At 39.9% G+C, this 15,524-nt stretch overlaps 1 protein-coding gene across 1 annotated transcript; it reads right to left on the minus strand.

The window, feature by feature from the left end:
* Positions 1-10,087: 10,087 nt before the first annotated feature.
* Positions 10,088-10,726, minus strand: LOC120286723 (secreted RxLR effector protein 161-like). Its single transcript, XM_039299174.1, has one exon. It carries the CDS (start codon positions 10,724-10,726, stop codon positions 10,088-10,090), a length of 639 nt encoding a protein of 212 aa, XP_039155108.1.
* Between the last annotated feature and the right edge of the window lie 4,798 nt (positions 10,727-15,524).

A 15,524-nucleotide genomic window follows, 5' to 3' on the forward strand; every position in this document is an offset into this window, starting at 1 on the left:
GTAGTTTGTTTTTTGCTTCTCCAAGTAACCAAATTACCACCAATAAAGGTGCAATACCTAGTTGTAGACCGTCGATCATATGTTGACCCAACCCAATTAGCATCAAAATAGCCAACCAGAGTGGAAGAACCATTAGATTTATAAATTAGTCCATTACTGGGAGAGCTTTTAAGATATCGAAGAATGTGACATACATCATCCCAATGAGCCTTCTTAGGTGACTCCATAAACTGACTCACCACACCAATAGCAAAATAAATATCGGGACGTGTAACAGTAAGATAAATTAATTTCCCAACCATACGTCGATATTGATGCTTGTCTTCAATTTCATTTCCATCATCAATTCCAAACTTTTGAATTGGATCCATAGGAGTATCAACTGGCTTGGTAGCTAGTGTACCCGTCTCAGACAAAAGATCAAGAACATAATTTCGTTGAGACAAATTAATACCTTTTTTACTTCGTAAAACTTCAATACCCAGAAAATACCTAAGAGTTCCCAAGTCTTTAATCTGAAATTGCTGCTGAAGAAAGGACTTTACCTCAAAAACGCCGATCATATCACTACTAGAGACAATTATATCATCCACATATACCACAAGAATGACCACCCCCGATTCCTTCTTGCGAACAAAAACAAAATGATCAGAATAACATTGGTGAAAACCACATTTGGAAATCACTGAATTGAATTTTTCAAACCATGTTCTTGGAGACTGTTTCAACTCATAAATGGCCTTATGTAGCCGACATACTTTACTATGATTCTCCCCCTGAGCAACATACCCAGGAGGTTGCTCCATATATACTTCTTCATATAAATCACCATAAAGAAAAGCATTCTTGACATCCAATTGATATAATGGCCAATCGAAATTCACAGCAAGAGAAATAATAACATGAATAGAATTGAGACGTGCCACAGGGGAAAAAGTCTCAAAATAATCCACTCCATAAGTTTGAGTAAAACCTTTAGCAATGAGTCAAGCTTTAAGACGCTTGATTGAGCCATCTGGATTCTACTTGATTGTGTACACCCAACGACACTTCACCGCGTCTTTCCCAAGGGGAAGATCAACCAATGACCACGTTTGGTGAGACACCAGAGCTTCCATTTCCACATCCATAGCTTTCTTCCACTTAAGGCGAGACAAAGCCTCAGTGGTAGAAGTAGGAATTGTGTGAGTTTGTAATGATAGAGCAAAGTCATGTAATGGAGAAGGAAGATGTGAGAGAGATACATAACGCTCAATAGGGTAAGCCAAAGAGGATTTTTGTGTGCAAAACCGAGTACCTTTGCGAAGGGCAATCGGAAGATCATCCGGACTAGGAGACAAGGAGGAAGATTGATTGGAGGGCATGGAAGAGCTGAAGACTGGTGGTGCCGTAGACTGCTTTCGCCGCTGATACACCTGCAAGGGAGGAGATATTAGAGAAGGACTAACATAATCTAGGGGGATTTGTTGTGGGATAGGAGAATTAGCTACAATGTCAGTTGAAAACTCTTTACCCTCAGTAGAATAGTATGGTGTGCCCTCGAAAAAGGTAACATCAGAACTGACATATTGGGTATAAGTTGTAGGATCATAACATCGATATCCCTTATATGTACATGAATAGTCGAGAAAAATACATTTAGTAGCATGGGGGAGATAGTTTATCAGAACCGGAACGTAGGTTATGAACAAAATAGACACACCCAAAGACGCGCAGGGTAAGAGAAAATAACGGCTTGTCAGGAAATACAACATTGATTGGTGACTGATGATGGAGGACAGTGGAAGGCATACGATTTATAAGGTAACATGCAGTAAGGACAACATCACTCTAAAATGATTTTGGCACATTCATATGAAATAAGAGTGAACGAGCAACTTCTAGAAGGTGATGGTACTTTCTCTTGGTCACACCATTCTGCTGAGGGGTATAAGTACAACTTGTTTGATGTATAATGCCAAGGTTAGAACAAAACAAAGAAATTGATTTCTGTGTATATTCTAAAGCATTATCTATTTGCAGAATTTTAAGGGATGTATTGAACTGATTAGTAACCTCACGATGAAATAATTGGAAAACATGTAAAAATTCATAATGGTCATGAAGCATATAGAGCAACGTTAAACGAGAATAATCATCCACAAAAGTAACAAAGTACTTAAAACCATTTCTACTAGCAATACGGGAAGGTCCCCAGATGTCCGAATGAACAAGTTCAAGTAAAGTAGATGCACGAGAATCATTACGACTAGGAAAAGAACTACGATGATGTTTCCCAAGTTCACAAGCCTCACACTCAAGAGTAGAAATTGATTTACACTCGGGAATTATTTGTTGTAACTTAAATAAAGATAAATGCCCTAAACGAGAATGCCATAATAAGGGGGTAATAGAACTAGCAGCTAGACCATTGACGTTAGTAGTGGAGACACCATTTAGATAGTAGAGTCCATCACGTTCATGCCCTCCACCAATCATCTTCTTTGTTTGAAGGTCCAGAAAAACACAATGAGATGGGTAAAATGTAAATGAACAACTAAGAGCTTTAGTTAACTGACTAACAGATAACAAATTTAAAGGAAGTTGGGGAACATGTAAAATAGATGACAAAGATAAGGAAGATGTAAGTGAAACAGTCCCTGATCCAACCACTTGAGTCAAGGAACCATTAGCTAAAATAATTTTTGATGAAGGACTAGAGTTATGGTGGGAAGAAAATAGTTCTTGCTTACCCGTCATATGACTATAAGCTCCCGAGTCAATAACCCAGGAGGTGTTAGGAGACAAAGTAGAGAAGGAGGCCATGTTACCTGTACGTGCAAGAGTGGCGGTGGATGAGAAATTGGAAGCCTTTAGTTGTTGGACACGCTTGATGAGTTGTGCAACCATATCATCTCGAGCTGTAGACTCAGAAGAACTACCCCCAGGTGGGATAGATGGGTTCATGTCGCTATAAGACACATTTCGAGCACTCCTTTCAAACACAACAGTATTTGCAGTAACTAATTGTTGAGCCCACTTAGGCTTGCCATGCTTGGCCCAACGAGTGTCAACAACATGACCGGATTTGCCGCAGTATATACACTGACGGCTATCTAGATTAGAACTTTGTCCACTACGTCCACCACCACGACTACGACCTCCCCCAAAACCACGACCTCTATTGGAAAATCCACCACGACCACGACCACCATTACTAGCCACAAATGCTGAATTGTCTTTAGATGACTTAGAAGACGGAGGGACAATGCGCTGAATTCGACAAAATGCTTCATTCATAGAAGGAACTCTCTCGCCAGCAAGAAGTCGACTCTTCATAGGCTGTAAGTCGGCATTCAAGCCAGATAAACTTGGCCACTTGAAATTCAGCTCGTTGTGTCTTAAGTCTCTCAAGATCAGTAGTGATGGGTTGATAAAGATTTAGTTCTTCCCACATACCTTTCAAAGCACTATAATACTCTCAAATAGACTTGTCTCCCTGTTTAAAATTAAAGATCTTCTCATATAGTTCATAAACTCTAGACATATTTTTGTCTTGTGAGTAACTCTCCATAAGATCATCCCATACTCCCTTAGCAGTTGTGTGGAACATGACATTAGCAACAATGGATGGTTCCATGCTATTCCATAACCACACCAGAAGTGTATCATTTTCTCCCATCCAATCACTATAGTCTCTAGAATTTTTAGTAGGAGGGTCTGTGGTAAGATAATGTGATATTGCTAGTATGAGTACCTAGAGGGGGGTGAATAGGTATATAAAAGATTTTTCTTCAACAATTGCACAATACTAGACAGTTGAAGGAAACGATAATCAAAGTAAGACCGAGAGAAGAGAAAATTGAACACGCAGTTTATAGTGGTTCGGCTTATATCAAGCCTACGTCCACTCTTCTTCACCGACACCTATTGGCTGGATTCCACTATGAACAAAAGAGAAGTTACAGCACAGCTTTGCCTTGATTCCACAAAGTGTAGATGTTCTACCACACCTCCTCAAGATTTCTCACAAATATAGATTCTCTTTTGTATACAAGTATTCGCTCAAAGGAATTGTCTAAACAAAAAGGAGCTTCAGACTTTGGAATTCTTCTATCGCGCACACCTTGAACAACTAAGATAGTCTTCCTTATATACTCCTTTTTGCCATCATACCCGTTGGCACTTACCAAAGGAATTCCTCCAATCTACCCGTTGGACGGAATCAATTAGGAAGATTGTTCAAGCTATTAAAGGAACGTGTTGATAGCTCATCAATCCTGTTCGCCCATACAATCGGGATCTCGGTTTCCATAAGCAGAACCTTCCAATAATATTTAGGCAATCACCGGATCTTCAATTATCGAGTCAATCTTCGATCAATCAAAGGACTCCGTTATGTCTTCTCCAGCCACGAGATCTTCTCCAGTTGATAAAGTTGAATCTTTAACAAAACATCAAGTTCTGGATAACCTTTCTTCAACGAATTAGAGACTGTCAATGAGGATAGACTTTGAGTCTTGAGTCTGGCTGTCCGGAGGTCTTCAGACTTTAAATAGCAGAGTCTGCAAGCCTTTAGACTAGACTGATAGAAACGTTTTGTCAACTTCAAAACACTTCAAGAAGATTTCTCCAACATAATGAAGTTTCCCTTTGGCATTAATATAGACATTCACAGCTTGGGCCCATAACAAGTAATTGGAGGATCCATTTAATTTAATAGTGGTAATTTGAACATTAACACTATTTGTAGGAGCCTTAGTATCACTCATGACGATAATCTCAATATAAATATATCTACCACTAATCAAGTAGGCTGAAACTTTAGTGCAAGAAACAAAACAACAACACTGATGTATAATCAGATGTAATTGGCTCCATCAATTAACCAAATGGATGCTGAAAACTCATAAATATAGACTGTTGTATAGAAGAAGATATCTGACTAGAAATCTCAATTCAAATAATTATATGCTTGATGGAAACCCAGCAAGACCAGTCAACCATAATCAATAAAGTACTCCAATTCTTGAATCCGCTGATCAGTAAGTGTTGTAATCCATGTTTACAAACCAAACCTGATGAATATGATATCTTCTGATCTCATCTGTATCAAGACTTGAAGATAAAATAGATGAAAATTACAGCTTTAGGTGGCTGTGCACCAGAGAAGAAGTAGGGTTACTAGGGGACTCTCAAACCAGCAATAGGATCAAGTAATCAGGTAGTTAGACTTACTCTGATACCATGTCACAAAGCTAATTAGAGAACTCGCAGCAAATAGTAAGAGATAAAGAAGAAGGGAGAAGGAATAGAGAAGAGGAGAAGGGGAATGTAAAAGAAAGAAACAAAGAGGGGGCTGTAGATTTCTGTAGTAACAGAAACCCTACACCCATTGTATTTATATTGAATATAAATTGTATATGACAATAATACCCTTATGTAAATAAAAAGGAAATAAAACTCTGATAATAAAAGAAGGAAATAAAACTCTGATAATAAATGAAACTTAATTAAAGTAACTTAACACTTGTTTAACTGAAAAGTTTGAATATAAATAATTGCACTCTTTAAAAATGTACTGGTTTATTATTACATGAGTTGGAACAAAAGAAAATAAAATATGTGGACATGAATTGACAAGGCATGCCAACAACTACAATTATAAACCATGCATGATGCAACATCAGTTACTTGACAGTTTGGGTTGAATGCCATTCACAGAGATGGCCAGCAGAGGAGTTAAGTCAGAAACAACATCGATGACTTCTTCATCATTTGTGAAGAGTTTGCTCAAACCAACCCGAAATGTGAGAACAATTGTAGTGAGCACTACACTAATGAGAATAGTGGTCGCACTCATTACACAACCGCAAATTCCGCAACTCTTGGATGACCTGCCCCTAACTCGTTGCCAACCCGGACACTGCAATTGATCACCAAGTTATCTGTAAGCTGACAAAGGTACAACAGGGATCATACTGCAATTCATGTGCTTAGCACAAAGGGTAGGCAGTGATGCTAACTAAAATCATAAAGGAACATTATTCAACTATTCAAAATGTCATTCAATAGTTCGTAACTTTTGAAATGACAGACCTAGCTACTGCACTTAGCCCCGGCATAAACTTAATATCCCAATTCTAGTAATTCATGCTGAAAATGAGGGTAAACATCAAATTAGGAGGATGAAGCTAGCATGTCCAATAGAAGAAGGATGATGAGCTGACATACCAGATGGACATTGAGTCCAATTCTATCGTAGGATTGGGGAGGAAACCAGCCAGGAGCACCGGTCCGTTAAAGTACCATATTTCCAAGTTGCATTCAAATGGAAGTAAGGTCACTCTTGCAACAGTTAGGCATTTGCGCACGATCAATCCACACAGCCACCTAGAACTGCCCTTGAAGTGTAGGTTTCCAGCGAGTTTGGAATATGATTAGTTGGTTTAATGTTCAAAAGAAGTTTTTGAAAGTGGAATGGACCGTAACATAACAGAGTTGGTTCTTGGCTGTGCATAACTGTCTTGAATCAAAACTTCAAGAGTGGTGATAGAGAAAAACCAAGTCTGATTTTGCGCTACCAGCTGTGAGGTAGGACATCTATATATTCTGTTTTAAGAAAAGATGGTTTTACAATCTTCTATTTTCCAAAGGTTGTCCTCCAGGATGTTTTCTAAGGATCTCACTTTCAACTTTAAGCCAAGCTTCCACATAGTACTTTTTTCATTAAAAGAGAAATTTATTTCCAAATTGAACACTGAGTCGAGGTGAGGTGGTAAACCAAGTGGCTAGCGCACATGACCTCAGAATTTCTAATTGGACCTAAACTATCTGATGATATTAATAAGGATGCGTTTGATAACTATTATGTTCTCAAGAATAATTTTTGATTAGAAATGATTTTTTTTTAAAATTTTGTTCTTGAGAATAATTTCTAAGCATTTGAAGGCATTTGATAATTACCCAAAATTTCTATTTTCAGAATATAATTGCATTTGACATCATATTCAAAATTTCTAATGCAAAAATTTTCTTTTAATTTTTAAATAATTTTATTACTTTTTTTTTTTTTTTCTTCTTCTCCTTTTTCTTTCTCTTTTTCTTCAAGCTTTGGCCGATCGGCGGGCCACCAGTCTCAGGATGACCGGCAACCGGCCAAACAAGGGCCGGCGACCTCGCCGGAGTGTTGTCAACCCTTACTGAGGTTGAGCTTGCCCAGCCATCGACGGGGCTTGACCTTGCCAGACAACTCCAACGTGGACTCTTTCCCTACCTCTAAGTCTAACTCTACCAACTTCTCATGCTTTTTTATTAGTCACGCAATACAACCAATATGTAGACCACAACTCTCAACGGGCAACCTTTTCTTTCGGCACCTAGTTGGTGTCTTCATTATTTTAGAGAAAAATTGATCACAATTTCAACACTTTCCCCATTTTGCACAAGAGAACAATCGGATTATCTAGACCTAATGCAGTATGTAGTGAACAAAGGGAAAAGTTGTCCAAAAAGTTTTAATCTTATTGCCTAATTCGATCATAAATATTTTAATTTTACCAATTAAACCATAAATCTTTTCACATTTTACCTATTGAGTCTATCCGACCAATTTTGACTAGAAATTGCTGATGTGATCATATAGGATGATCGGCGCTGACGTGAATAATTTTTAAGAAATATATTATTATTATTTTCTTTCTTTTCTATCCTTTCTTTTTCCTTTTGTTAGTGGTTGGCCAGTGGCCATGGCCTGGCCAAATGGCCTCACCTGCCACAGGCAAGATGTGGCCCATCGAGGGTGAGCCCTGGCGAGGCTCACCCTTGCCTAGGCAAGACTTGGTGAGCATTGGCCTTGCCTAAGCTAGATTTGGCAAGGTTGGCCCTTCCTAGCATCGGTCGGGCAAAGGTGAGGCCACCTTGGCCTGGGCGAAGGTCGGCCTGCCTAGGCCTAGGCTAGGCCGACACTCGCCGAGCCTCATTGGCTGAGGCTAGCTCGCTCGACCACCAGTAAAAGGAAGAAGAAGGGGAAAAAAAAAGAAAATATATAAAAAATATTAAAAAGTATATTAATTAAAAAATTAAAAAATATTAAAATATTATTATAAATTTTCTCATCAGCACCTATCATGATGTAGGATAGTCGATATCCACGTCAGCAAATTTCGGCTAAAATTGACCAAATGGATTCGATTGGTAAAATGTTAAAATGTTTAGGATTGAATCAACAAAATTAAAATGTTTATAACTGTATTGGCATAAATGCAATAGATTTAAGACTTTTTGGACAATTTTCTCGATAATTAAGTGCTCCCGAGTTTCCTCTAGTGAAAGCATGGTGACAAGTGAAATGAAGTTTTCACTGGCATTCCTCGGGCCCATCTCTTGACATATACAAAGTCTCTTTATCCCAAACATTCGCCGTTACAAGATACGGGTCCCCTTCCCTCTTCCAAATCTGGGCTCACACATACATGCAAAGCAAAACATGATAAAATGAAGCCTATCAAAACATTTCACCCCTCCATTCTCTCACATCGAGAGAAAATGGCAGGAACTGCAATCTAAATGCAGGAAACCCGATGGAGATTAAATAAGCAACTGCTATACGTCATCAACCGGGTCTAATGTTTCCAATTTCACTGAACTCTTCAAGCGAGTTGTAGCTTTTTCGATTGGAGACAAGCAGAGAATTAGGCGTCGGTGTCCATGTTTGACATGACACTAGATGAAATGCACAATTCAGAACTAAAGTTGTTCTAACCGTTAATCTGACGAGGGGTGCTGTTTGTAGAACCCCAACAGTCATTCCCCACCAGATAGCCCAAAATGAAGAGCACTTATCCTGAGTTAGCTCAATAAGTTTTATATTAGTGATGAGCCAAATGCCATTCAAATTGTGCCAATCGAGTATTGCCCAACCATCCTCATAAAAAAATCATGCCCGAAAGATTGTTTCTAAACGTGCTGGTTAGGTGGAGTAAAAAATCTCGAGCCAACTTCCTAGGTGTGCTCTTTAAAAGGTAGGCATAAGTTGGGGATTGGCTGGCCTCCGCTTCTTCTCAATAATCATTGGTGCCATTATGGACTTGTGTGTCTAGATCATTCGCAAGGAGGCCAGTTGAGCTTTTTGCATCATTAGCCATAGTGTCAGGGAAATAAAGGAATGGAAGAGAGTGAAATGCGTAGAGGTTGTTGATGATAAAGCAAATCTCCCATGATACACCAATCTTCTACAATTTGTGCCAATCCCATTGATTAAGCCGATCTTCTACGATTTGTGTCAATTCTGTTGATAGAGCAAATCTTTCACAATCTGTACTAATACTGTAGATTGCTATATTTGTAAAATCTTTTTAATTGTGTTTTTCCTGTTCATGTACATATTATAAATATAATACAAATCTCCATACCAATTGTGTGCGATCAAACTCAAATTCATACTCTTTCAGTTGAAACTAAGCATGGGGTGATTCATCAGCTCATGAAGTCCATGTCGATGTTCTTTGCATGAAAACTATGGAAGCTGAAGTAAAAGTTCATGAGGGAAATATTCAAGAGGTAGAACCGTCCTTACATGACGGCTTGTTGCTAGCTGATCCCTTTTTAGACAACAAACAACTTGAGAGCTTTCTTATGCCACAATTCATTACGTCTAGTTTGTTTGCAATGTTAGAAACAATCTTTCGAATGATTTTCTATGAGATGGCTTCCCTGCTGAAACCTTTTCTATTAGGGGCAATACACCCATTGGTAGTTGGCACCATTTTAATGGCATTTGGCTCATCGCTAAAACAAAACTCATTGAGCTAACTCATGATGAGTGCTCTTCATTTCGGGGTATCTGGCAAGGAATGATTGTTGGGGTTCTTCCTGTCAAAATATGAAGGGAAAGGTAAATCGAGAAGAAGAAGTATAGGAATTTCTGTGTATTTCTTTGACTTTCATTCAATGTACAGAGTTGTATTATATTACAGAGTATGTGTAAAAGAAAAGGAAATGATACAATGTACATATTAGATCTGATTTTAATTGATTCAATAAAATCCCTATGATTTGATCTAATCGAATCTTTCCAAACTTTCTGCATATCTTCCAACACTCCCCCTCAAACTGGTGGCTTGTATATGTTAAAGATGCCTAGCTTGCTCAAGAGATATGCATGCTGTCTTTGACACAGAGGTTTGGTGAAGACATCAGCCGGTTGTTCTTGTGTTCCAATCCCTTGTGTCTCGACTATCCCTTCCTGGATTTTCTCGCGGGTGAAATGACAGTCTACTTCTATGTGCTTCGTTCTCTCATGCACGATAGGGTTGGATGCAAGTTTGAGGGCTGCATCATTGTCGCAGAATGATCTTGTTGGTCCCTTGACCTGCACTCCAAGATCTTGAAGTAACCCTCTCGACCACACTATTTCACATGTGGTTTTAGCCATGGCTTGATATTCCGCCTCTGCCGAAGATAACGAGACAGTTGGTTGTTTCTTTGTTCTCCAAGAAAGCAAAGAATCCCCCAATTTGATACAAAAACCAGTTATTGATCTTCTGCTCATAAGATAGGTTGCATAGTCTGCGTCGCAGTATGTAGTCATCTTCATGTCACACTTCCTAGAGAGAAGAATTCCAAGACTAGGACATTTCTTCAAGTACTTCACGACCTTCAGCGCGACATTCATGTGAGACTGTTTTGGCTTATGCATGAACTGACTAAGTATCTGCACAGCATAACTTTTGTTCGGTCTGGTCATAGCTAAATATATGAGCTTCCTGACAAGCTTCTAATAGCCCAAAGGATCCTTGAGTATAGGATCTGCCTCCTGAGATAGTTCAACATCATAATCAGCGGTTGTCAGTATGACATTTTGCTCAATCGGTACCACAGCTGGCTTATATCCAGATAATCCTGCTTCTGAAATGATCTCCAATGCAAATTTTCTCTGGCTGAGAGATTCCTTGGCTAGATCGAGCAATTTCGATCCCAAGGAAATACTTTGGCGATCCCAGATATTTAATATGGAAAGTAGAATGCAGGTATCCCTTAAGGCCTTTGATAGCTATTTCATCATTTCCCATAATGAGTATGTCATCTACATATATCATCAAGTAGATAGATGACGTACCTTGAGTCCATGTGAAAACAACATAATCAAATCTGGATTGTTGAAAACCAGCAGCTATCAGTGATTCAGCAAATTTTGCATACCACTGTTTGGATGCTTGCTTGAGTCCGTACAAAGATTTGCGGAGACGACATACTTTATTCTCCCCCTGTCTCCGCAAATCTTGGGGAACTTCCATATATATCTCCTCGTCTAAATCTCCATGGAGGAAGGCATTATGAACATCCATCTGATGTAACGACCAGTCTTGAGAGGCTGCTACGGAGAGAAAGGAACGAACTGTGACATCCTTGGCCACGGGGGAAAAAGTTTCGTGATAGTTGAAACCCTCTTTCTGTGTGAAGCCTTTAGCCACTAGTTGCGCTTTGTATCGTTCAATTGACCTATCTGCTTGATATTTGATCTTGTATACCCATTTACATCAAATTGCTTTATGATGTGGAGGTAGGGGAACAAGATCCCATGTGTGATTATCCATGAGAGCCTTCAATTCTACCTCCATTGCTGTTTGCCATCGTGGATCATTACTTGCCTCATGGAAGTTGGATGGTTCTTGTTCTTCAAAAATACGAGCAATGCAACATTGATGCGCCGGGGATAAATGATCAAATGAAACATAAGATGAGATTGGAAAAGGAATACCTGGTGAATTCCTGACTCCACATATGTAGTCTTTAGTCCAGGTAGGTGGTCGAGTAGCACGACCAGAACGTCTGGGTCGATCATCTTCCGAAGATGTAGCATTGTCTGGAATTTGCACAGGAAACGAGTCTGAAGTAGGCAGATTTGAAGGAACCTCATAATTCAGTCTTTCATCCTAGACATCCACTAAAGGTGTTGTGCTGGTAGTGGATTTAGAAAAACCTGGTGTATTTGTCAACGGAGGGAGAAAGATATATCCGAAAGCTGCAGACCTATCTTCAGCAGAATAGGTTGGAGAATGCCCTGGTTCAGTGCCACCTTTGTTCTGGTCGGCAAAAGGAAAAACAATTTCCTGGAATATAACATCTTTGCTGACAGAAAATTCTCCTGTACTCGGATAAAAAATCCAATATCCCTTTTGTAAGGTAGAATATCCCATGAAGATGCAATTGCGAGCACGTGGACTCATCTTATCTTTGGGCCCGACAATTGCAGCATAGCACAGACAACCAAAAACTCTCAAGTGGCTCAAGTCAGGCTTCTTTCCAAAGAGTATATGGAAAGGAGATTGTCCATCCAGAATCTCGGTAGGCATTCGATTTATTAAATAAGTAGCAGCCAATATGCAATCCCCCCAAAAAATATCTGGAATAGAAGCTCGAAACTTTAAAGCTCTGGCAACCTCCAAGAGATGACGATGCTTCCTTTCCACCACTCCATTTTATTGTGGTGTATAGGTATAGGAGCTTTCATGCAATATCCCTTGTGATAAAAAAAGGTCCGCACATTCATGATTAAAAAATTCCTTCACATTGTCTGTCCTTGTTCTTTGCACAGGTTTCTCAAATTGGGTTTTGGACAAGGAAAGAAAGGTTCTTAAGTTGGACACAACTTGACTTTTAGACTGCATGAGAAAAATCCATGTGGCTCTGGAGTGATCATCCACAATGGTAAGGAAAAAACGAGACCCATCATGATTTACTGTATGAGAGGGTCCCTAGACATCAGCATGCAGTAGGGAAAGGGTTACGTGATTGCTTTACAAGCGGGCAAATTCGACATTGAGGATAAGAAAAATGAGAGTTATGACCCAATCTGGAGTGCAAAAGGAAATTTATATAATTGGAAGTTGAGTTACACAATGATTTCTTATTACAAGGAAAAAGATTAAAATTTGTTGGCAAGCTTTTCCAGAAAAAACAATCATTCAGAGAGACTACCCCAGCCCATCAATATCCCAGTTGAAAGGGCCTGAAACAGACAAGTATCAGTATTGAAAAGAACTTGACAAGAGTTTTCCTTACAGGCTCTAGACATTGAAATGAGATTAAATTGAAAGTCCGGAATATAAATGACATTGGTAAGGACATTGGATCCCCTTGGAACGGACGCATCTCCACCGTTCAGATCAGACGGAGCCTGCGCGCCTTTGGAGCCGTCGGATCGCGACATTCGATCTAGGTCGTCCGGCTGCCCCATTTATACGCCTTCTGATTCGCGAACCCTAGCAATTGCTCCTGCCCTTTCCTTTCTAGGGTCTTCTCCTTCTCCACCCTTGCCACCCAGCGCTAGGGTTTCGGAGTTTTTGCTGTTCGACGAAGCAAGCCTTTGATTCTCCTCTTGCACCGCAAGCTGGAAGATCCGGCCGAGGGTTGGTGCCGGTTCCATTGCCAGAATCTGCGATCGGAAGATGAGATACGAATCATTCAAAATGAGTAAGAATTGAGTCGCCTTCTCCCTATCTTTCGTGGCTCTATACTACTGGAGGGTCGATTCGGGCCCTTCCAGCTTTTCTTTAGTGGCTTTCAACTCGTTCCAGAGTGCTGAAAGCCTGTTGAAGCACGTTGTCATCGATGTGTTTCCTTGCTTCAGTTCGCTGAGTGCTTAGTGGAGCGAATTTTTTTTTGCTCGATCCAATTTGCCGTACATTTCTCGGATGCTGTCCCAAATTATTTTTGAGTCTTCTATGGGTGGTAACCTAGTCGCGATTTCTAGGTTGATGCAGTTGCCGATCCATGTTTTGACCAATTGGTTATATTTTCTCCACTGTTTTCCCATTTTTTCGTCGGTTGGGATCGGAACGGTCCCGTCGATGAACCCCTCTTTGTCTTTTGTGATTAGGGCTCACCGAAATTCCCGTGCCCAAGTTGAGTAATTCTCTGGACCCGTGAGAGGGTGGCTGATGAGCCGCAACTCCGGTCCGTCGGCAGTGGAGACATATAGTGCGTCGCCGGGCTCTGGTTGACCCATGGCGGCCGCGAAAGGAAATAGAAGAAAACCAGGTGGTATTCCCTTGTATAGATTTGTGGATTGCCCCTGAAGTCTCGCACTAGAATTATTCAATCCGCTCGTCTGCTCCGGGCTGATGGTCGAGCCTGCCCCAGTGCTGGTTGGTAGGCCTCCGTCGCTCGGCATATTACTTTGAAATCCCAGCGATGATGTGATTGGATTCGTCCCAGGGATCTATGGATATGGCATCCATTGGTAGGGATACGCCGAAAATGGTTGACCCAGATTAAACTGAGCCGGAGCATTCTGCCAATATGCATGTTGATTTTGGATATGGGGTTGGCCGAATTGTTGTTCGGCCACGGAAATAGCATTGGAAGCCTGTGGGGTCGTTGCTGTTGCTGTTTGTTCATCTAGGTTGGAGGTGAGATTCTCTGGTTGGTTCATATTGAAAAATTTCCCTTAAAAAAAGTGTTGATTCCTCTCGGCAACCCTTTTGCAGGATAGGGTTCTTCTAGGCAATCAACACGGATGAAGCGGAAGCAATGTCAGAGTCTTCGGAGCTTTGATACCATGTCAAAATATGAAGGGAAAGGTAAATTGAGAAGAAGAAGTATAGGAATTTTTGTGTATTTCTCTGACTTTCATTCAATGTACAGAGTTGTATTATATTACAAAGTATGTGTAAAAGAAAAGGAAATGATACAATGTACAGATTAGATCTGATTTTAATTGATTCAATAAAATCTCTATGATTTGATCTAATCGAATCTTTCCAAACTTTCTGCATATCTTCCAACACTTCCACAAATAGCAGCCCTCATCATATTCTAGAACAACTTGGAATGCTAAGGTAGCTGTACTCCTGAATTGTTCATCTCATCTGGTTTCATGTCAAACATGGACACTGATGCCTAATTCTTTGCTTGTCTCCAGTGGAAAAAGCTGCAGCTCGCTTGAAGAGTTCAACGAATGTGGAAACATTAGACCTGGTTGATGATGTATAGCGGTTGCTTATTTGATCTCCATTCGGTTTCCAGCATTTAGATTGAAGTTCCTGCCATTTTTCTCTCGCTGTGAGAGAATGGGGGGGGGGTGAAATGTTTTGATAGGCTTCCTTTTATCATGTTTATCGTGTATATATGATTACGAGCCAAGAGTCGGAAGAGGGAAGGGACCCTTATCTCGTAACGGTGAACGTTTGGGATAAAGAGCCTTCATAAATGTTAGGAGATGGGCCTGAGGAATGCTAGTGAGAACTTCATTTCACTTGTCGCCATGCTTTCACTAGAGGAAACTCAAAACACTTATTTACCAGTAAAATTATCCAAAAAGACTTAAATCTATTGCTCTTATACCAATTTAGCTTTAAACATTTTAGTTTTGTTGATTGAGTCATAAATCTTCCCACATTTTACTAATCGAGTTTATTTGATTAGTTTTAACTTAAATTTGTTGACATGAATATCGACTATCCTACGTCACAATCAGTGCTAATGTAGACAATTTTTACTCATATTTTAATATATTTTCATATTTTTATTAATATATATTT

The sequence above is a fragment of the Eucalyptus grandis genome, chromosome 1 (assembly GCF_016545825.1).
Source record: "Eucalyptus grandis isolate ANBG69807.140 chromosome 1, ASM1654582v1, whole genome shotgun sequence".
NCBI lineage: Eukaryota > Viridiplantae > Streptophyta > Magnoliopsida > Myrtales > Myrtaceae > Eucalyptus > Eucalyptus grandis.